This window comes from Podarcis vaucheri, assembly GCF_965113315.1.
Source record: "Podarcis vaucheri genome assembly, chromosome: 1".
In the NCBI taxonomy this organism is placed as follows: domain Eukaryota; kingdom Metazoa; phylum Chordata; class Lepidosauria; order Squamata; family Lacertidae; genus Podarcis; species Podarcis vaucheri.
In genome coordinates, this window is record NC_138759.1 from 108,620,264 (window position 1) to 108,644,749 (window position 24,486).

The following is a 24,486-nucleotide window of genomic DNA, read 5'->3' on the forward strand; positions in this document are numbered from 1 at the left end:
CCTAGCTAACATGACCAGCGGTCAGGGATGGTGGGAGTTGAAGTCCCAAAACATCTGGAGGGCTGAGTTTGCCTATGCCTGCCCTAACTTCACCATGTTTCTGAGAAATCACTCGGAAACTTGAGAGTTCTCTATAGATAAACAATAGGTGATGCTGTGCTTCTCTGATTTTGTTAGGCACAAAAGATGATTGGTCATTTAACGGTTCTAGGAGGACCCATACCAGTGTGGAATTCCCCCTTGTCCATTTCACACAACAGGTTCTGGCAGCACCTTCCAGGTGAATTTTGTCCTATGTTCCACTCAATCCCTACTCACTCACCTTTCCGTGGGGACAAAATGAACCTTTTAAAGCCAAGGTGCTATTAAGGAACATGCAAAATGATGACTGGCTATGCATGGCCATCATCAACTCTATGGCTACTTTTCTGGAAGCAAAGTATGGCTGTCTATGTATGCTCTGAAGGTCACCACCTTTCTGAAGATATGTAAGTCTGGTCAGTGTCTGGATAGGAGACCACTTGGGGAACAAATGTATGTTCCATAATGAAAGAAAGGTGGGATATAAATGTAAGAATAAGCAATGGCCATCCATGGTTGACAGGTACTGTGTCAGCCACATATTCTCCATGTGTTCCTCCCAGCTCATCCAGGCTTGCTGCACTGAGGCTTCCATTACCTCTTGAATGTCATGAGCTGCCCTGTATACCTTTGTTCTCCTTTCTCCATAAAAGCAGGGAAAGTGCTAGCTGAAAACAGGTACCATCTTCAATGACAAATGGGGCTGCCTTGAGTTGGGGAGCTTGCTCTTTTGACTGGCAGAGGAAAATCCGGGTGGAAAACCACTGCTGCGCTTGTACGGACACAGGATGGAACGTGAAACCAAGCAACTGAATGTGAAACAAACTGTACTGATTCCTGCATGTCTTGTAATATTTCCAAAGAAATGGGGAGAAACTGACCTATCACACACTTAAAAAACAGCAACTCTTGTTAGGAGAGAGAACGATCCTGTTTTCAGCTCCACAATACTTGGCTGCTACTTTAAAATAGGGGAAGGAAACTCACTCCTGTGGGCCAAATCCAGCCCTCCAAGCCTCTCTGATCAGCCCTCAAAACTCCACCCAAGCCATTCCCTTTCCCAAGGTCACTCTACCCGGTGCTGTCCTTGAGTGCTTTTGTCCCTGGCAAGAACTGTGATCATGGCTCTTTCTTGCCTTGATAGAGGATGGAGAGGTGCAAGTGAGTGCAAGTGTAGCGAGGCCTCTGACTTTTCTGTAGCTGGAATGTGCCCAGCAGTACAAAGAAAGAGTCACAGCCATTGCCTCTGGCGTGTGGCTCCCATACAACCCTCCAAGGGTTCCAAGAGCTAAGAAAGGTGATCACTGAAAGCTTATTACACACATCCGCAAAACAAAATGTCCGCCAATAAGCATGTAAGAATGATCCACATACTACTTTTGAACTTTCCAATAGGGTGCTGCTCCAATTGGTCTTAAAATGTATTCTCACTTCTACAGATGCCTTAGGATTCAGTACACTGTTCTTTTAAACAGCTTTACTTCAAAGAACTCCTATACCATATAGATAATTGAGATTGTACAATGTTTAAAATGCCACCGACCCTGTACTAGTGCTGATGCTACCAAAAAAAGAAAAGAAAAAAAGCTGATGCTACCAAAAAGAAAAGAAAAGAGGAGTCTTCTCCATGGCAAATCCATCTCCATTATTCCGCTGTCAGGCCATGCCTCAGTAGGAAGGCAAAGCAGTCCTCCTTAAGCCATGTTGCTGTAAGGATGAATTCTCCCTGCCACAGGCATGGGATTCCATGAAACCCCAAGGGGATTTCCTTGCCTTACTTAGAACTTTAGCAGTGAAATATTAATTATCAAGGAAAGTGTTTACTGACTGGGGCTGGTGAGAGATATAGTCCAAAACATCTGGAGGAGTACCAGCTTTTCCCCTTACAGAACTTGCTGCCCCCCTCCTGATCATTTAAGGTACGCCTCAGTGTGGTCCCATGTTTAAGTTTCAGCTATATAAACTGAATGAATGAATGCTTAAACAGAGATATTGTAAAGGCAAGTGGGGTAATCTGAACAGCTTTGACCCACTGTCATAAGCTGAGAAATCTGTTGTGATCTATGAGTTTCTTTATACCACCTCACCTTTCTTTTTTAATGCAGTTGGCGGCGAACATAATAAATAACATTGGAATTTGACTTGGAATTCATAATGTACCTACTTTCACACACACACACACACCCAATTTGAAATAGTATATGGGGCGGGGGGGGGGGCGCGAGAGGCATGTCAAGAAAAGTGGCAGCCCAAATCCTGCAAAGTAGGTAGGAGTTCAGTGCAATTTAAGGCGCAAATACCAGGAGAGAAAACTTGAAACCACTTACTACTAAGGAAGATACAAGAGAAGCTTTTCCAGTGGATTAATGCAACTAATTCTAGAAAGGAGCGGATACTCACCATTGCTGACCATACGCCTGGCTACTTCCCAAAGGACCAGTCCAAATGCCCAGATATCAACCCGTTTGTAAGAGTCAAAGCAGTCCACTTGGATGGTTTCATCTAAGACTTCTGGCGCCATGTAGCGCTTGGTACCCACGCGGGGGTTGTTTCCTACATCCAACTGATTGGTGCTTTGGGAGTGCATGACTGCAAGGCCTGGAATCGCAAACAGAAGAGCTGTGAAGTCAGTGTTGGTCTTTCAGCTCCAGGGGAGCCCACCTGTTACCATTGCCATATATTTTCCAGCTACAAAGTGCCATCATGTCATGGTTTTGAACCTGAGATCTCCTGCATGGTAAGCCCTTTCCCCTATACCTACTCTAAGAGATTAGGAAGGCCTTTGTAAAGCAACTCTAAAAAACAACAACACCCAGTCGTAGCAAATCTAAGCAGCGACAACACCACACCACTAGACTAGCGTTTATGTGGTGGGAATATATTGTGGTCCAGCAGACTGAGTGCTACATAGCCATTATCCTGTTCACACATCTGCTATAAGGGGGGGTGGGGTGGGGATAAATCTTAACTCCCAAGGTTCAAGGTGAGCTTTTGAGGAAATCGATGGAACCAAAAGTGCGGCGAAGGCTAACGCAAGGACAACTGTGCCTGTAAAAATGGGTCAAATCAAACACCTTCCAAAAATAAACCACAGACACATATGGTCACCAGAAAGTAAACACCTTAAAAAAAATACAGTATGCAAACTACTCTACACAGTTTGCATTCTGCTCCAACCACCAAATAGCTTAAAACTGAGATATATTACACTGCAGCCTTCAAATAGCAGCAATTTTAAGTAAGTAAACTAACAACCACCGAAAAACCAAAGACAGTTTACAGTAAAGCAAAGGCCAGACAAACAGACCTTTCATGAGCCCATCATCAATATAAATATTGCTGGGCAACATGGAGCACTTAAAAGTGAAAACATCTTTACTTTGTATCTCAGATATGCCAATTAAATCTTTGTTGAAGGGGACAACTGTATACAGTAACTAAGCAGCCCCATATAAATTCAAAGGGATTGCAAGATCCATGCATACAAAGTTTTCAGAAAGATACAATCCTGCATGGGACAGGGCAATCCAATTGACAGGCTATCATTTGGGCAGTGCAACTAATATATCACACATAAGGTCCCTTGCCTTATTCATAGTTTAAAGTGTCCTGTCTAGATGTGGTGATCTAGGATACGGGGATTGCCCTTCTGACAGGAGACATAAGAGATTCTATGCTGCATTTTCTTTTTTAATATTAAAACATTCATTCAAAAGTCACAATGAAGCTTTGTCCACTGCCATGATATCACAGAATGATCACTCCAATCCTCAGCGCTACATGTGATAGTGCCAGTGCAGATCTGCAGTGCAGATGCTTCTATTACCCACAATCCCCATGGACCTGGGGTGGTTTTGCTCCCATCTAATGAGCAGTGCAGTATGGGAGGGCAAGGCAAGAGTGTGAGCATGACAATCCAAAAGCCAGGTTCATAGGCTCGCCTGCTTCTGCCTTTGAAGTGCTGTAAATCCCTGATGCCTCTATCGCAGAATGGCCAACCCACACTTTAATTTAGCCAGTAGGTGGCAGTGTTAAACTGGACCTGGGAGGTGTTGGGAAATATCAACCCCAACAAGACAGAACATCATCCCAAATGATAACAGGCTGGGCTCAAAGGAGGCTATAATCACAGTTGGACCCTTGTCCCAGAGCAGTACCAAGACTCTAAGCTGAAACCTAGAATCACACCTAAGGGCAATGGCAGCGGTAGCAAATACTCTAGCTGCTGTGTTGAAGGGGGGGGGGGGAAAGCCTTCATTCATGATGCCATTGGTGGTTATTCCCCTCCTGATTTTTTATTTACTCCAACACATGTGTCTCTAAAACCATGTATGAAGGATATCCTTTACAGAGCTGTACAAACAACATCAGAAAACAGTATGCACGATTCTGCAGACAGGAGCGAGACTTAAAAATGATGTGCGCCCTCTAGTGGATGAAGAGCAATTCCCCCCCAAATCAACTCTTAAATCCAAATAAAGAAAGGTCCTCAAGAATTGCATCGGGTTATTTGAGGACTGCATATTTAAAATGCAAAAAAGAAGGAGAAGGGAAAACCACTCACCTAGGTCTGCTATGCAACACTGTCCGTTTTTCTTAACCAGGATATTTTTACTCTTCAAGTCTCGGTGAGCAATGGCAGGTTTCCCTTGGGTCCCAAATATCTCTATGTGCAAATGTGCAAGGCCACTAGCTATAGACAAGACTATCCGCAGGCAGCTCACTGTGTCGAGCGTCGTGAGTTGCAGATAGTCATACAAAGAGCCCATCTCATGGTAGTGGGTGATTAGCCACAACTGAGTGCTGGAATTCCGAGAGGTCATATCTGAGGCAATAAACCCTGAAAGAAGGAGAAGAAACACCAGGTGAACGATCAGGGGTTTCCTTCCCCCCACTATCTAAACTCTCTCCAGAATTAGGCCATGCAAGATGCAGGCTGCAGCGTCGTTTTCCTCAGTGTTAAATTCTAGCTTTCAAACCCACAATCTTAGCTTGCTGACTGAAAAGGCGTCTACAAAATGGCAATGCACATACAAGTCCGTTACTGCCAGTACTCTGAACCCATGCCTACCAAGGCCTCAGCTGCACTACGCATTTAAAGCAGGATCATGGCTTCCTCCAAAGAATCCTGGGAGCTGTAGTTTGTTAAAGGTGCCGTGAGTTGTTACTCCCCCTCACGGAACTACAGTCCTCAGAGTGGCTTAACAGTCAATCCTCCGTCCCAGGGAACTCTGGGAATTGTAGCTCCGTGAGGGGAACAGGGGACTCTCAGTTCCCTTAACAAACTACAGCTCCCAGGATTCTCTGGGGGAAGGCATGGCTGATTAAAGTGGTATGGTACTGCTTTAAATGTATGGTCTCTTCTGAATGTATGGTCTCTTCTGAATATACTGCATGGGGATAGGGAACCTCAGACCCACAGGGGCAAGCCGCAAACCACAGCTCCTCTGAAGGACAAACCACACAACAGCCTCATCCTGCGCACTCCTCAAGTGATTTCACCTGCCTGGAATGTGTCTTTAAAATGTGGTACTTATTTATTGCTTGCCTGGATAGACAGATAAGATGCTAGTATATGTATGTATACAAACATACATGGGGTGGGGGCAGTTAGAAACTTTTGCATGGGCTGGAATGTACAACATTTAAGAACCGCATCAGTTGCTATGTCTCTGGTCCCAACCAACCAACAGCACACAGTCCCTAGACGGTTGCCCATGACAGGATGAGGCTGGTGGGCTGGGAAATGTTCCCCATCTCTAGCAAATATAGTCTGTTTTTAAGAGTCTGCTTCATCTTATTTGCAATGGAAATGTGTACTGAAATGACATACAGTGGTACCTCGGGTTACATACGCTTCAGGTTACATGCGCTTCAGGTTACAGACTATGCTAACCCAGAAATAGTGCTTCAGGTTAAGAACTGTGCTTCAGGATGAGAACAGAAATCGTGCTCCGGCAGCTCAGCAGCAGCAGGAGGCCCCATTAGCTAAAGTGGTGCTTCAGGTTAAGAACAGTTTCAGGTTAAGTACGGACCTCCAGAATGAATTAAGTACTTAACCCAAGGTACCACTGTAATGCTTAATACATAGGATTACACAGAGGTATACTTAAAAACATTTTTTTCATGGTGCACATATGGTATTTGGTCGGTGGGGGAATCATGCTCATGAGTATGGTTTTGCTAAGAGAAAACCGAATGCAAGGATATATTTCTGCAGGAGTCAAGTTTTTCTTGATGAAGGTGGATAAAAACTTAAGGGGGTGAAGAAAGCCTTGCACTACAGCGTTCAGTAGACTCAGGGTCCAGGTCTTTTTTAACGCTCCCCACGCCCTTATCTGTATACAAAAGCCATTAAGAAAACATCGCTCACCTAAAATGTTTTCGTGTCTCAGCAACACAGTATTGTACAATTCCGTTTCCCTGAACCAAGACTTCTCGTCTCGGGAAGAAAATATCTTTACTGCAACATTTTCTCCTTGCCACTGTCCTCTCCAGACCTCACCGTATCGACCTTTCCCTAGAACAGGCAAACAGATACACAGGATTTGAGCAGCAGTCTTCATTAAGCAAATAGTAGGATGCTTCCAGGTTAGACCAGAGCAGAGACTTGAAACTAAATCAACATTTTGAGGCACTTTAAAAACAAACCGTTTATGGTGCTCAGGCTCCAAGGCAAGAGATTCTCACTTCAGGGTGTAGTTGGGTGGAGAGGAAACATAGCAAGGACTTTGGCCAAATATTACCAATAACAGAAGTTTTAAGACCAACTTCAGAGGCACCTGGCTCTGAGATCAATTTAGGCCTTTTTCGTGGTGGCCCCTCTTCTGTACAATTTCCTTCCAAGGGCTATATGGCTGACTCCATTGGTTCAGAGGTTTACAGAAAGTTTTTTTTTTTAATACCCACTTGTTTTCCTTGGCTTTTAATGAAATGCTTCATTTTAGAGGAGCTAATTGGGTGTTTTGTTTTGTTTTTCTTACAGGTGTTGATTTTATACAGTACATTTAAACCAGCTGTAGGGTTGCAATTTTTATGTTTCCGTGTTTGTTTAACAAAACTGTTCATTTGTTATTAATAGAAGCAGCTTTGGGGAAGCTATAGGCTTGACAGCTAGCTCAGAAACATCTGAAATAAATAAATCCCTGGCTGTACTTCCCATATCTTTCTATTTCAGCAAGCAGGCACCAGCAGTTACTAAAGGCTTGGAGCACTGGGAATGCTGGTATCAGTTCCACCAATACCCCGCCATAGGAACTTTGAAGATTCTGAGAACAGATTCAGGTGCATGTTAACTGTGTGGCTGCTTTTGGAAGTTGAATCTCATATGCCTTATATTCTTGCCATCGGCCCACAGTGCTGAGTACTGCCTACCCTCCAGCAGTTTACCAAGTGGAGCTGCCATCCCCACTCACCCCCAGCCCTTGTATTGAAAATAATTCAACAGGTGAGGTCAAAGATTGGAAACTGTGGGCAAATGCATGCACAGTACACACTCCACCACTGAGCAGGGGAGACTTGCTAACTGATTTACACATGAAAATAGCGTTGCCTGTTTGCCACGCAGGAAGTAAAAGACATAATAACAGTAATAATGCATTGATGTATGTGGTAAATGAAGGCGACACAGTAGAAGGGAGCAGTACGTGAGCTGTACACTGGGGACCCTGGGTTCAACCCAAGCAGACTAAAATAAGCTTAATTCAACACAGTGCCACCTGCTTTCCTTGGCAGCTACACACGACTGACGCTGGTCTCTCGTTTCTTTACCTCGCCTTTGGCACATGTTCATCAGCAACAGGTGTAATCCAGGATAACGGGACACACGCCACCTTTGAGGCTCTTGGCGTTACACAGAAGGGACTTCCTGTCCAAAGATTCCACTCACGACTCAATACAGACCAGCCGCTTAACCATTTGGCCTCTCTTTGAAACACAGACACACCGTTTTTTGAAAGTGCAATCCTATACGTCTCTATTCAGAAGTAAGCCCTTTTTGAGTTTAATGGGACTTACTTCCAGGTAGATGTGTACAGGATCGCACCCTTCTCCACAGCACACACTCATACGTGCACACAACACAGAGGAACCCTCTGGGCCCTGTCCCAGGTAGAATAAGATTACTAACCCACACACTCCAACAGCGTAATCTGGCGAGCCACCGTTCTTTGTACCAGGAAAGGAAGGCCAGAGCCACTTCCGGATGTACAGGTATGGTCCAACAAGTCCTGTGTGAAAAATAAGACCACATGTTTGGAACTAGAATTGAAATGGAACAGAAGCTGGCATTCTGCCACCTCCCTCCCTTCAATTCATTTATTGAAGGCATTTTTCTTCCATTTACATTGCACTCGGGGACCTATTTGTCTGCCGTTTGGAAGGCTTAATCCACTCTGCAATGGCCTCTGTACCTGTAAATTGCATCCACTTTGGCCCAAAGGGGACGGGGGGGCTATAGCTGTTTTCCTAGTGAATGGAGAGTGTGTAGTTTTGTTTGTACAGAGCAGCTTGGAACATGAATTACAGATCAAATGTGAGAGAGCACGGAGTGACTCAGGGAAAAAATCGCAAATTAAAAAATGCACAGAAACAGATACAAGGTGGATCTACAATTTGCTCCCTGGTTTTCTGCACCACAAAAGGGAACTCTTCCTGCTAGGGAACGGTAGGCTAATAATTCCAGACCTTCCAAACCAGTAATCTACATTACTTTGCAATTATAGCATAGTTGATATATATTTTTAAAAGACATCGACCATCCAAACCAGTAAGAGGCTGAACTCCAGGGGTTACTGAAAACATATACGCAGCCATACATGTGTTGAAAAAAAGTACATATAGGCTGTGTGAACACATGCTAACAGAAGCCCCCTTCAGGCATTGCAATGAAGAGTTCAAGTAACACATGGGGGGGGGGGCATTGGGGAGACAAGGACCCCAATTACCAACTATTAAGAGAGAAAGTGTCTGCAGCAGGGAGTCTTCAGTATAGGTTTTCCTGGGTTCTAAAAATTCACAAGCAGGCTCCACTGGGATAGCTCTGTCGGTACAGCATGAGACTCCCAATCTCAGGGTGGTGGGTTTGAGCCCACACTGGGCAAAACATTCCTGGCTTGCAGGGGGTTGGACTAGATGACCCTCGTGGTCCCTTCCAATTCACAGTTCCATGATTCTATGAACGTGCACGAGATGCAGAAGGTTCTCCAACACAGACCTTTGAAGGAGGACGAGGGGAGCAGAGCTTGACACACTCACCCCCTGCTGGCCCCTCCTCCACCTAAAGTGGGTTTTTTTTCTTCATTGTAATGCAAATCTTCATTGTAATGCCTGAAAGCTTTTGTGACTGGCTTAACGCAGAGATTACTGAAATGTAATCCCCTTCTAACTGTCTATTGAGGTTTTAATGCAGTTTATCACCCAATTTGGAGAACTGCTCATACTCAGCAGAGTTTTATATAATTTATGCCACTGGGGGAAGGTGGGGGCGGACTGATATTCCCTCTTGGTTGGGAAGCTCATCTTTTTATAACTAGTTTATTAGAACTGTGGCATTTTGGAGTGGTGACTTCATCAAAATGCGGGGGGGGGGGGAGAGATACGAAGTTCAGTAAACAATGCTTTAATTAATAATTATAATTACATCATTATCATTATTTTTATTAGACTCACCCTTAAGCAAAAACACATGTAAGAGTCCCTAAAAGGAATGCCACCCTTAGATACTGAACTTTTAATAGGATTTGATAGAGCAGTCAAAATAGAACCGTTTACAGCTACATGCCTACGCACAGTGACCAAGGAATAAGTCCCATTTAACTCAACACAGCTTATCTCTGAAAATAAATATACAGGGTTACAACTGTTAAAGCCCAGAGAGGTTACTGAAATTTGACTGCTTAGAAACTTCCTGTTTTGGGCTTAAGGACTGAGCAGAAAACAGCTCAGAATAACAAAATCTGTAAATAAATAAATAACGTGTGTGTGTGTGTGTGTGCGCGCGCACACACCTTTGATATAGAGATATTAGCAAGTGCCATTAACTCAACAGGGAAAGGATTTGTATATTCTACTACAATCTTGTCCTGAAAAATGCATTTTAAATCACTCAGGTATGACCACAAGGTGGCAGCAAAACAATTTATATGTTCAGTTTTAAAGCATTTACCAAAGGAATGATGGATATCCTCCTGATCCTGCCTTCAAAATATATAGTCATACCTCTAGCTGCGTTAGGTTCAGGTTGCGGATTTTCGGGTTGCGAGCGCGGCAAACCTGGAAGTGTATACTTCCGGGTTTCGCCATGCGCGCATGCGCAGAAGCGTTCTGCGTGCTTCATGCATGCGTAGGAGAGCTCTACTGTGTCAGGCGCAGAAGCAGCGCTCTACTTAATTTTCGGGGTGTGAATGGCACCCTGGAACGGATTGCGTCCGTAAGTAGAGGTACCGCTTGTACAGCAGTATTGAGGCCCTCGCGCCATGCCAACACTAATATGTGTTCATGCTATCAACTGTATAAACACACCACTTGCACATTGTGGTTAACTCACTTCTAATAAAAGCATACAAGAATGAATGAGCTCAATCATCAGACTTCCTCCCTGTGTCATAATTCTCCCAGTGAAGCTGAACGTTTCAGACCCCTCTGCTGAGAATCAGAATCAGAAATGGGGAGTGCGCTCACGTCCTGTTTGCAGGATACCCATGGGTATTGGTTGGCCGCTGTGAGAACAGGACAGTGGGCTGGACAAGGTTTTGTGTTGAGCCAACAGGGATCTTCTTAAGCGAGCATTAAAAATAATCCACAGAAGGTGGTGGTGGGAACAGAATTCAGCTCCTAATGACATTTTAGTTTTTAAGAGAGTAGGCAATGCCTACTCCAAGCTTATAAAAAGGTAGTTGGAGAAGGAGACTGTGTGTAGTGTTCATATTTCACAAGTAACATTTTTGGCAGTCTGATCAAAAAATAAAAACAGCAGAATGCTTTCATAGGAATAACAGCAGACAAGATTTACTTACTGCCAGGGTGCTGTCACCAACGTTTGATGCTATGAGTCCCTCAATGGTTCCATATTCTGGATCCCTTGAATTGAGCCTTTCCATATGGTACTGTTTCACTTTTCGGATGATCAGCAACGTCACTGCAGAAAATATCAGGAGCGCCAGAACTGATGCTACAACAAATATGATAAGTGTTTCCGTGGTGTAACCCACAGCTTCCCCTTGAAGTGGGTGCCCTTCACATAAAAACAAAAAGAAAGAACAGAAGGTAAGTCAAATCTTAAATGCTGGGAATTTTGACAAAAGTCCATTGAAAAGACAGATAGAAGGACACTCGCTTGTGTATTTACTGTAAATCCTTATTTTAAAACCCCCACACAATTGAATTGGGAGAATTCAGTTGTCTCAGAAGGACTTGGTGTGCTGAAGAAGGTTTTGGGGAGGAGGGAGACTCGGCACCTGGCTATCAAAAAAATGAGAAGCTATAACCTAGAAGTGTGAAATCTTTCTTTCCAGCTCTGGTGTTAACTCCAATATCTGGTAGACTCTGAAAAACAGCCCAGCAGGCTAAACGGGAACCCAGCTGGAGCTCTTGAACTTTGCGAGGCCAGCTCTTCCATGGATACTGTGCTCTGACAGAATACAATACTCTATATTCCTTATTTTTAATTATGTTTTCATAGAATCATAGAGTTGGAAGAGACCACAAGGGCCATCGAGTCCAACCCCCTGCCAAGAAGGAAACACCATCAGAGCACTCCTGACATATGGTTGTCAAGCCTCTGCTTAAAGACCTTTTCTTAGATTTATATTCTGCTTTCTGACATAATGGAAGTCCACATGGATTCCAACCGATCACCCATTCAGGCCAGGTCTGAACCTACCAAGCTTTTCTCAAACAAGTGGACCCTGATGGTCCCACTGGTACCTCACAACGTGCCTCTTTTTTAGGGCCTCTCTGCACTTCTCATTTATAAGTGGTACAACTGCTCTTTGAGTTAATGTTTTCAAGAGTGAATTGGGAGCTGATTGCCTGCATCTCTGGTCACGTGTCATTGTTATTAGAGAGCGAGCGTAGGGTTTTCTTCTCCACACTAATGGTGAGTTGTGCCTGAACTGAGATAGGTTCCAGGGTTGTGGTCACACCCCTTAAGGACCTTATGTGGTAGCAACTATACCACTATGAATAGGAAGTGTGGAAGGGCCCTTACACTTGTATCCCACCTGGTTTGTTACATTCATAGTCCCACCAACTTCCATCTCATTTTCCGTTTTTAGATTTCAGTTTGTTCTTCGTACAGTATAAGCTACTCCTGGTTCCTGTGGGGAGCAGTTTGGTATCTGTGGAATCTCCCTGTGTTGTATAAAACCCTGATTTTCCAGTGTGGAGAGCCTCCACAGATACAGGAGCTTCTTGCTTCAAGAACTCTCCAACTTGGGAGGCCAGATCGAGAACACTCATTCCTGCCACACCCCTCACATGTCCACTTTCCCCTATCTGGAATGCCTGGAGAGGCCTATACACTTGCCTCTCAAACAGAGATTGAGGTCCTTAATTTTCCAAATCATCACTATTGGTCAATATGCTTCCACACACCACGACCAACTTTTCCTCCCTTCTCTTTCACGTACAGTGGTACCTCGGGTTACAGACGCTTCAGGTTACAGACTCCGCTAACCCAGAAATAGTACCTCGGGTTAAGAACTTTGCTTCGGGATGAGAACAGAAATTAAGTGGCGGCGGCAGCGGGAGGCCCCATTAGGTAAAGTGGTACCTCAGGTTAAGAACAGTTTCAGGTTAAGAACGGACCTCCAGAACAAATTAAGTTCTTAACCTGAGGTACAACTGTATTCAATTTCCGGAGATGTCACACATGTTCCAAGGCCACAGATCCCATAAGATCATAGACCTCAAGTCAAAGACAGTGAGCTTATTATAAGAAACGCTTTGCTAATAATATGAAATTTGTTTGCCAGAGAATAAGACTTTCACCTTTCGTCGGCAGCTGTGCTGTGATGTTCATGTTACACAGGTTACCCTGACAGCATTCGACCGCTTGATCAGGGGAAGGAGGTGTTTTACATGTCATTTTCCCTTGTTCGTAGACTTGGAAGCAGCCCTTCTGATACACTTTAGCGCCATTGTTGATGCTCAAAGAGGCAAAGCACTGGTGGCCTCTGCAGCGGTCGCCATTCACACATGACGTGCCTTCACACACACAGTCATAGTTAATCAAGGTAGGTTTGTGCTCTTCATCTGCATGGGGGAAGAAGGAAGGAAAACACCATCTCATTAGACGACTTATACAAGTGCATTATGATTTTTTGAAAAATAAAAATTAGCTGGCTCTGCCAACTTTTGGTTCATTCTCCCCTCTGAGAGGAGTAGAATCATAGAACTGAAAGGGACCCCCGAGGGACATCTAGTCCAACCCCTGCAATTCAGGAATCACGGCATGTGGTTCCCCATTCAGTTTAGAACCATACCAGACCCTGCTATGCTTTGCAAATGTGCCAGCAGTTTTATTGATGCACCACTAGGAGGAGAATGAGAAGAAACTGCAAACTCATCAACATTTCACACTACAAAGAAGGCTGGTGGATTCTGATGACTTTATGCTTTTGAGTGTGTAAATCAAACATTTGGGGGTGGGGTTGTCTCTTCACAATGGGTGATATTTGTACACAAAACTGAATGGAGCTCAACAGCAACTAATACAAATTGGCACAAAGTCTTTATTTCCAAAGATTACAAATACATCAACCTCTTTAACAACTTCCAAGAGTTGGGAAGTGCACTCTGGAAAGTTTTGAGCAAACCAAAAAGACCTTGGTATCTCTAAAATCCCCCCCCCCCGCCAAAATATGCATGGCCCCACTCTTTAGGGAAGAGAAACGTTTTGGGCTCCCTGGGCAAGATCCTTACAGGATTGGCCTCGCAGCCAAAACTGACAGGTGAGTGGAGGCACCCAACTGTCAATCACTTAACATTACAATGACATCAGATGCAAGGTGCTTTGAAGTCCCAAAGTTGAGCATTCAAAGCACCTTGAAAGGTGCTGCCAAAACAAAAGTGTTTTCCCCTCCATTTGTTTTAACAAGGGATTCCAAAGCAAGACCCTTCCTGAATCAGTTGAGAGGTAGGGGTTAAATTCTGCTCTGATGACTGGGAAGCAGCAGGCGCAGCTGAAACCGGATTTCACCCCACCCACCAACTGATGCTACTTGTGGTTTGTGAGAAATGCCCTTGCGGGCCAACTTGGGACACCCTGGAGGGGTCAAAATTGACAGAGGTTAAGGAGAAGTCTCAAAAACTCTTTTATTCTGGTTTTTGGCTTCACTGAGGTGCTGTTATGGCCATTAAAAAATAGCTGTTCTATTGGCTGACATTTTTATGTTAACTGTTTTTACTGCCATTTTAAAACCTTGGGGTGTTATCCAACTAAGTCAGAATAGGCACCATGGAATCAATGAATTTAAGTAACTTAAGCTCATTTATTTCAATGGGTCAACTCTCAGTATGACTACTATTGGATATCACCCTTGAATTTTAATGTAGTATTTTATTGATTTGTTGTAACCTTCTCTGGAAGAGCATACACTCTAAATGGCAGGCTAGAAACCCATTAAATAGTAATAAATAATACATAGCCACTCAGAATCTCTCTATCCTATAAAGGTGTCAACGTTGCTGATGTAAAACCTAATGACCCAATCACATTAGGCCTATTCTCTAGAATGCATCCCACACATCTTGTCAATTCAGATGACATGCAAACTATATTTAGCAAAAAACATTGTTTAGAATCCAATTTCAAACCATAGTTTATGATTCCAGTTTGCCACCCACGCACAAACTGTGGTTTGTCAATTCAGACCCCCTTCCTTAACTGCGGTTTTCAACATCATCTGAAGCACACTATTTGTGCAAAACTAATAGTCAGCACAACACACAGAGCCTAGGACCGGCCGATCAGAAGGTCGGCGGTTCGAATCCCTGCAAAGGGAAGAGCTCCTGTTGCTCGGTCCCTGCTCCTGCCAACCTAGCAGTTCGAAAGCACGTCAAAAGTGCAAGTAGATAAATAGGTACCGCTCCGGTGGGAAGGTAAACGACGTTTTTGTGCGCTGCTCTGGTTCGCCAGAAGTGGCTTAGTCATGCTGGCCACATGACCCGGAAGCTGTACGCCGGCTCCCTCGGCCAATAAAGCGAGATGAGCACCGCAGTCCTAGAGTCGGCCACGACTGCATCTAATGGTCAGGGGTCCCTTTACCTTTTACTAATAGCCAGCACAACACACTGCCTACAGGAGATTTTATGCTTCTACACTCTTCCTTTCCAGTCCAGATGTTCCTGAGAAAGCAGTGCTGAATCCTATCATAGCAGTTTGAATCTGGAAAGCAGCCAATCTATCACTTATCACTTTTGCAACAGGCTAAAAAGGCAATAGCAGTCAATTGTTACACAAGAGAATGCATGTGTATACAACAAATACTCCACCCAAAGGATAAACCAAAATCTTATCTTTTTTTATAACTATTTCAGGAGGAAAGCAAAGTTTGCTAGTTTTTATGCAAGCAACCAGCCCGAACACATCTAGCAGAAGTGGATTTTCAAACAGAGTATGGTTGAGGAGTCACTGCTTTTAAAAAAGTCTCACCTTTACATACCAGGCAGATATTTTCATTCATTAGCAGTCCTATGGACTCCCAACCAGCTCTTATTTGTATTTATTCATTAATATATAGCTTTAAATCTGATCTAATATACCGTATTTTTCGCCCTATAGGACGCACTTTTTCCACTCCAAAAATGAAGGGGAAATGTGTGTGCGTCCTATGGGGCGAATGCAGGCTTTCGCTGAAGCCTGGAGAGCAAGTGGGGTCGGTGCGCACCGACCCCTCTCACTCTCCAGGCTTCAGGAAGCTATCTGCTAGCTGTGGGAGATGCAGCTCTCCCACGGGTAGCGGAGAGCTTGCCGGCACCCAGAAGCTTGGGCTGTTCTGAGCTTCGGGCTTCGCGCAGCCCTCCGCTAGCCGTGGGAGAGCTGCGCGAAGTTGTGCAGCTTTCCCACGGCTAGTGGAGAACTTGCTGACACCCAGAAGCTTGGGGCGTGGTGAGCTTCGGGCTTCGCGCAGCCCTCCGCTAGCCGTGGGAGAGCTGCGCGACTTCGCGCAGCTCTCCCACGGCTTGCGGATAGCAGCCTGTTCTGGGGACTGGGGTCGGGAGAAGCTTAGGCTTCCCCGGCCCCAGCCCCGTACCTGGGGGGGGGGAAATAATTCCCCCCCTTTATTTCCCCCCCAAAAAACTAGGTGCGCCCTATGGGCCGGTGTGTCCTATGGGGTGAAAAATACGGTATGTACACACTGGGAAAGATTATGATGCCGCCTGAAAGGGACACAGTGTTCCCTTAAACTTTCTAGGACACACCAGCTGCTCTAAAATCATTAGTCTTACCATTTGGGGTGTGTGTGTCTGTGTGTGTGTTTTCGTGTGTATGTGTGCGCACATGTTAGGTATGGTTGCACCTTCAACAGGTTTGTGTGCGAACATGGATAGAAGACATAAGATGAAGCGCATGTTCCCCATGACACCATCCCCTTTTGGCCAATATACTGGCATATAGTCACCAGCAGAATGGCTCCTCTATCCACAGTATCTGGCATGTTCTACCAGGTTGTACTCCATGTAGGAAGAATAGTTTGACGTCCAGTGGCACAGCGGGGCTTCCACCAAACACTACAGCTCAGGGATGTGGAATCAGTGGCCTTGTGCTGTTGGACTGCAACTCCCATCATCCCTGGTCACTTGCCATGCTGGTTGGGGCTGATGGGAACTGGAGTCCAGCATCATATGCCAGGCCACAAGGTGCCCCCATCCATAATACAGTCTCCAGGATTATGCCCTAAAGCTCCAGCTGTTAAATTCTTTCAGCCACTGTTCAATACCTCGCAAGATCAGTTGCCACACCAACCAAGGCACATAACTAGCCTTCTACATTTTTTTGGTAGTTTTTTAAACACACAGAGAGACACATATATCACATTTGGAAAACATTGAGAATATTGCTGGAAGCGAAACAGATATTTAGCACAGTTATATTTTTATATAACAAAATGAGCATCCTCTGGAAATGGTGAAAGGAAAGCCATTCAAGTCAACTTGTCTTGTTAGCAAAGCAAAGCAATTTCTTTCTTTCTTTTTTCAATCTAGCTTTAATAGCAGCCATACTGGCTTAAACAGGAGGGGGGAAATAGCATATGGTCACTAAGCAAAACAAAGCTAATTGCACAAAGCAGCATCTAAAAATAATTCACAGCATGGACCCTGGTTTTCAGTTCCAGCACAGGTTTTATTTTCGAGTATACAGCCTGTAATTCAAATGGGCTGGTGTTGTTTTCTTTAACGGCAGTTCTACCACCACCAATCATTCCAAAACACTTTTCATCTAGAGAAAGGCACCTCCACTCCATTTCAATACACAAATTGGAATATCCATCTCAAGCTGGGGAGTAATTAGAACACAGTTCAGGCATTCATATGTTCTAAGTCTTTTCATGATAACTGAATTCGTGTGCAATGGATCAGGTATTGATATCTGGGGAGGAGAGGGGGAAATGGGTCTGATCTATACATAGAAAATTCTGACCATCTAACAACTTCTTCTGACCATTAGATCTGGATTGGTGTCTGAATGCAGTGGTGGGTAGGATAAGGATCAACAACCCCAGGATTGCAAGCATTTATGCATTAAATACAAATTATTCATTTGGGAGAGATTGAGCTACAGTCATCAGTTTATTATAAAATACTGTTCCTAACATTGTCTTGAGACCTGCAACCATTGGCCAAAGCTCAGGCAAGGAGACTTTTGGGAAGACTGGTGGCACACCACCAAAAACCCAATTCCTTCCTGCAAACCCATCCTTGGGAACATCCATTTCAGATTAAGTGGCTCCTGGGTGGAACACCTAGGCGAGGGAATGGCATCACAGCAGACAACTGCAACCACGCTCCTTTCCCACTCCCAGGCTTAGGAGGCTGCTGCCAAACAGGAAGGGAGATGGGCACAACCACTTTGTCTCTGTTATAACTTTGCATTTTATGAAGGATATAACAATTTCTGAACAGGAAATGCATTCACCAATGGTAAGAGGAGCCCTGCCAGATCAGACCAACACCCTCTCTTAGCCCAGCATCCAGCTCGCCATCATGGCTGATCCAACGCCAAACGGGAAGCTCACAAACAGGAATTGATGGCAATGATCTTAACATAACCATAACGAACCATTAGATAATGACATTTCCCCTCACTCTTTGGTCTTGGCCCTCAACATCTTGGCCAGCCATCCAGACCAAAGGTGCACAAAAGCTGTCGAAACATCTACCCACAAGTGAACCAATGTGATCTTTCAAAGCCAATTTTCTCTTGATAACAAAACAATTTTTCACATTAAAAAAAATTCATATGTGAACTTCCACAGGATATTTCTGATTCCTTAGGGTTAGGGTGAACCTTCTTCTCTCCCCGTCCATTTATTTGACAGTGAAGTTCAAACACAACTGGGAGATTCTTCTTTTACAGATTAAAAGGGTAAAGGTAAAGGGACCCCTGACCATTAGGTCCAGTCGTGGCCGACTCTGGGGTTGCAGCGCTCATCTCACTTTATTGGCCGAGGGAGCCGGTGTATAGCTTCCAGGTCATGTGGCCAGCATGACTAAGGCGCTTCTGGCGAACCAGAGCAGCGCACGGAAACGCCGTTTACCTTCCTGACGGAGCAGTACCTATTTATCTACTTGCACTTTGACATGCTTTCGAACTGCTAGGTTGGCAGAGCAGGGACCGAGCAACGGGAGCTCACCCCGTTGTGGGGATTTGAACCGCTAACCTTCTGATCGGCAAGTCCTAGGCTCTGTGGTTTAACCCACAGCACCACCCCTGTCCCTATTAAAAGGGTACAACAGGCCTAATCCAAATTAGGCAGGACTTTCTACTCTGCTTTGTCACTATTCCCTAACTGGGAACTCTTTTCACATTCAGTAAATACACAGGAAAAACAAGAGTGTGCGCCCAGACAGAAAATGAACGTAAGCAAAAAGGATAAGTTTTTAAAGTGTGCATGAATGCTACAAGCTGTGTCATAGCATAACTGCCTGGTTAATAGGGCTTTGCAATGTCCACTGTGTAATTTTGTGTGCCATTTATTAGTTCAGGTACTGGGTCAAGAGAAGTTACGTGGCTGTTTGAGTTACCACATTCCAAAGAGTAGTGGCATGAAAATCACAAGTGGAAACCAGTAGCTGTTACAGCTTCCTGCCACCATGCTAAAGACCAGGTGTTCTTTAAAAAAATAAAAAAGGAGGGAAGGAAAGGACCACCCCACACATTTAAAGCACTACAGTGGTACCTCTGGTTACATACTTAATTCGTTCCGGAGGTCCGTTCTTAACCTGAAACTGTTCTTAACCTGAAGCACCACTTTAGCTAATGGGGCCTCCTGCTGCCGCCACACCGCCGGAGCACGATTTCTGTTCTCATCCTGAAGCAAAGTTCTTAACCCGAAGTACTATTTCTGGGTTAGCGGAGTCTGTAACCTGAAGTGTATGTAACCTGAAGCGTATGTAACCTGAAGTGTATGTAACCCAAGGTACCACTGTATATTCATGGACAGTCCATCAATCTTTACCAGACCAGACAAACAGCAGCATTAACAACAACATATACTACATCGGCACGAAGGTGTAATGTGTAATATTCATGAAGAAACCTGGGAAATGTAGTTCCAAGTCTGCTGACCACACAGAGGTTAGGCTTCTGGTAGCCTTAACAAACTATAGTTCCCAGGGTTATCCATTACTGTGGTATAATAGTGCTTTAAATGTATGGGGTGGATGTAACCAAGTAGACTATGTCCCAAATAGGGCTGTATGGTAAATAAGTGCCTATATGGACAAGAGCAAGTTAAGAAGAGCTCTTGCACACTACAAATATATTTGAGGTACCTTCGTTATTTCACCCTGCCTAAGAGAACAAGAAAGTTCAACAACCCAGTCTTAAAAGGATATAACTTAAGAAAATGAACAAGGCAAGAGCACATAGGCCATGGTTATGCTGCAAGGCCCAAGGTCAAGATGTCAATAAAGGAAGTGGGGGGGGGGGTAAAATGTCATGGATTGTTCCACTACCCCCCAGTTTATTCAGAACAGACATAAATTTCTTCCCTGTGCACAGAATGCACTTCTTAGAAAGCACCCGCACAAGCATCTGCTTGCTTGCAAATGGAAAGAAAGAGATAAAGGACAAGGCCAGGGCAGTCTCCTCAATAGGCTAGTTTTCCAAGAAGTTGATAAGGGCACTTCCATACAAAAGCAATTGCTACGTACATCCTGGGAAGCTACAAGTCCTAGATATTTGACTTAAGAGTTCAAATGGACTGCACAAAAAGCGTAGCCGTGGTCCTAACCAATAAGAATACTGGTGGGTGGGTAGCAGGGCCCCATTCCAGTTCCTGGACCAAATGCAGATATGTTGAATCTGGAGGGGGGGGCAGGGTTGGGGCTTTCCCTTCCCATAGGAGTTGCTCAAAGTCCCACAGCACCTTATAAGCAAAGCAAGCTTCATACCTTGAGACATATGAACTAATTTATTCAGGCCATCACTAAAGAATAGCTCTAACTTGTGTTAAAATCCTTTATCTCCCCCTAATGATGGTTTTTGTGACCAGTTCACTCTTTTGAAATAGTTTTGCTGGCATTGCTCCTTGACATCTTGTCAAGGAGATGACAGACGGCCTTCTCAATAGTGCTGCCCGCCCTGTGGAACTCCCTCCCATCAGATGTCAAGGAAACAAACAACTATCTGACTTTTAGAAGACATCTGAAGGCAACCTTGTATTGGGAAATTTTTATGTCTAATGTTTTACCATTTTTTATGTGCTGTAAGATGCCCAGAGTGGTTGGGGAAACTCAGCAAGATTGGGCGGGGTATAAATATTTATTATTATTATTATTATTATTATTCGAAGATTTTTGTCTCTCTGCCCTTCGACTATTCCTTGCCACTGGCTGTACTGGCAAGAGCTGACAGGGGCTGTGGTCAAATAGCAATTCAGGATCCAAGCTTTAAAGAGCCAAGTTGGATTTTGTTAACCCACAGAATAGTGCCTCTTACTGGGGTCAAGTAATGCCTGGCTTTTCAAGCACGAAGAATCTATACAGATAACAGAAAGACTGCATAATGGGTCCACAAGACGTTCTTGGGACTTTCAGAGACTTTGGCCTGTATGTTCACCTCTGACCAAAGCAAGTCTGCAGGCAAAGCATAAGTCCTATCACTAATCGAAAGGGAGGGGAGATAGGAAAGCAGCTCTCCACGCAAAAAAAAAAATTGAACATCTCAAGACAAAAACAAAACATGGAAGGGATGCTTGACTCATGCTGATCCACATTTTCCATCTACTTTCTACCCTAACTTTAAGGACAGGCCAAGTGTTCAATGCTTCAGTTTTTGGGACATGTTTTCCTCTCAGTTTTGCAGCTGAAAAAAAATGGTGTTGTGTCAGTGATCTATTTATACAGCTAGACAGGCACACTGAGGTTGAATTACCTCATCTTCCTCCCCAAATGGTTCTCTTTCAGGAAAATCATTGCAGCAGCAGCACTCAAGAGTCCACAGCTACAATCCCCTCATTTTGTTTGAGAAGTTCTATCATACTAGAAGGGCCAACTGCAGGGTAATAAAAAGGGGAATAATCCCACTCATCTTGAAATTCACCAGCTCTCTTAAAGCAATGTTGCATGCACACAGTATTCACTGTACATTTTTAAAAATAATATTTAGAACATGGGTAGGGTTATCCCTCTGGTGTGTTGTTTTTTTTTAAAGCAGCAATGTATTTAATTTCCACAAATACATGAAATGTTATCAGATTGATTTAAAAAAAAGAAGAAGAAGAAGCCAACGTTTTATTTCTGAAATGTGTGCCGTTCCTTTTGCTGAGGTAACATACACAATTGTATGTGGCCATATGTGGCAATTCTATGTCCTCTCTCAGAGCTATAATTCCCGGAGTTGTTTAACAGGCAATTCCTCTTCAGAAATTGTAGCTCTGGAAGGGGAATACAATGGTACCTCGCGTTACATACGCTTCAGGTTACATATGCTTCAGGTTATAGACTCCACTAACCCAGAAACAGTAGCTCGGGTTAAGAACTTTGCTTCAGGATGAGAACAGAAATTGTGCTCCGGTGGCACGGCGGCAGTGGGAGGCCCCATTAGCTAAAGTGGTGCTTCAGGTTAAGAATAGTTTCAGGTTATGAACGGACCTCCAGAATGAATTAAGTACTTAACCCAAGGTACCACTGTACTAGTCTTCTAACAATTCTCAACACCCTTAACCACAACTCCCAAAATTATTTGGGGGAAGCCATGGAATACCACCAGAGTAATAGGTCCTGTTCTGTGTATACGCATGACCATAGGTTTTGCAGCAGAGATTAACTTTCCTTTCACGCAGAAAGAAGCAAATCTCCGTAAGTCTATCTACTTCTCTCTGCAGCTTTTGAACCTTTCTATCAGCATCTTCCAATTCCAAATATAGAATCAAGCAAAAAGTTGGTGGTAGAAGGGAGTTCCTGTAGAGAAGATCATGCTATAATATAATCTTCTAAATCAAAGATGGGGGGTAATTTCAGGAAGCAGCAATCATTTTTGTAGCCTCCCTATAAAAGTTAGGAAAGACTAGCAGAAGTCCATGTGCAACCCCCCCCAAAAAAAAATGAAAACCAAACCCATGCTTCTCTCTACTATCTTTAGTTAGTACCATTTATGTATTTAAAATATTTTGATACAGCCCTTCCAGGGTGGCATACAGTAAACATAAGAATTAAAAGAAGAAGTACAAACACAATAGAATCTGTCAGACAAGCAACAGGGAACTAAAAGGACTAAAGGCCAAAGAGACTTTAGCACAGTGGTGTCACATTTCATTTTGCATATATGGAAGCCAGAGGATAGACTATCGGCAATGAAACCATAGCCTACAGTATGCAGTGGTGCAAAAGCAGACATATATTTCATTCAGAAATCTTAGTACATCTCAGCAAGAGATTCACCAACAGGTTCATATTGAATAATCTTACACTGGTGCCACATAAATGAGGAACCACACACTGTCAGCTATCTAAGTGGGCTTGTCAACAGTTTGCAGCCACTATGGAAATAAATTTGTTCTCATTTTCATTTTCTTCCCTTTGGATCTGACATTAACACACCTACTTATTCACCCTCACTTCTATATGAAGCAAACAATGAACCAAAGAATGGAAAGAGAAACAAAATATGAACAAGGGCAAAGTCTATAAGGAAGTATCAAACTGGAACATGGGCCAGGATAGGGTGGAAGAGGAAGCATTTGCCCAAAATTTGAAATGCATAGACAGAGATACTCTAGAGGGGCTTTCAGAGGGGATTAATATTTTTTGCTAGTGCAAATTATGTCAACCAAGTATTTTTCACAAGACATTATTCTGCCATCTAATGAGATTCATTACATAAATATATAAAGGCAACCAACAGATGTTCTCTTATTAGCTTTAATGCTGATACCTTGCTACTTTTAATGTGAGGGTGGTGGAATAAGAGAGTCTGGTGAAGGGTAGATAATAATTTTTTATAATTATTATCATTAAATTGTGAGATTTACAGGTTTCAAATCTGGCCCATGAAGCCAGAAAGGTTCCCCAACTGTGTCTAAAGGGATTTTTTTTTGGGGGGGGGGTGAGCAAAGCAAGCAAGTGTGCAGCCCCTATCCTTGTAAGAACTTTCTGTCCCTTCCCTCACAAATATTCACACTCAGGAGACAGCAAGTGTGCCGCAGAAGAAGAAAAGTACTTGGGTGGTAGAGTGAATAAGTCAGAGGGAGGAAAACACTCTTTGTCCTCTATTCCCTCTCCAAATTTATGGTACCCACTACTGTACTCCAAAATTTACAACACACACAAAAACCCTGTAGTTTCTGGCTTCCTTTCTCCATATTTGCACTTTTCCTCCCAACAGCTTGGCTTCTTGATTGCCCCATACAAGAATGTATGCAAAAACTTGGCATCTGCTCCCTGTGACTGATGAACAGCCACAGTCCTTCTATGACTCGTCAGGCACTAAAATAACCAGCCCAGGTTTTATACCCCCCTCATAACTTACCTTCCATGCTGGGTGAAGGAAAAGACACCATTACTAGAAGAGGAATAATCAGAAGTCCATTTATCATTGTAGACCTAGGGAAAAGGGAAAGGAAAAAAAGATTATTGCTTTCGAAATAAAGAGAGAACTACTTGACTCAACTGCATACCTAAGATTAACACTGCCAACTGCCTGAGCATCAATTGCCACTTGTTGGGTTTACCAAGACC

At 43.8% G+C, this 24,486-nt stretch overlaps 1 protein-coding gene across 2 annotated transcripts in view; it reads right to left on the reverse strand.

The window, feature by feature from the left end:
* ACVR1 (activin A receptor type 1) overlaps window positions 1–24,486 on the reverse strand; it is a 72,606-nt gene that overhangs the window by 9,886 nt on the left and 38,234 nt on the right. For both annotated transcript variants that reach the window (XM_082198519.1, XM_082198520.1), the window contains exons 2-8: window positions 24,278–24,351; window positions 13,072–13,335; window positions 11,097–11,314; window positions 8,210–8,309; window positions 6,455–6,601; window positions 4,646–4,921; window positions 2,482–2,679 (exon numbers count right to left, since the gene is read on the reverse strand). In XM_082198519.1, the coding sequence (XP_082054645.1) occupies window positions 2,482–2,679; window positions 4,646–4,921; window positions 6,455–6,601; window positions 8,210–8,309; window positions 11,097–11,314; window positions 13,072–13,335; window positions 24,278–24,351 (1,277 nt within the window). The remainder of the gene's footprint in view (window positions 1–2,481; window positions 2,680–4,645; window positions 4,922–6,454; window positions 6,602–8,209; window positions 8,310–11,096; window positions 11,315–13,071; window positions 13,336–24,277; window positions 24,352–24,486) is intronic.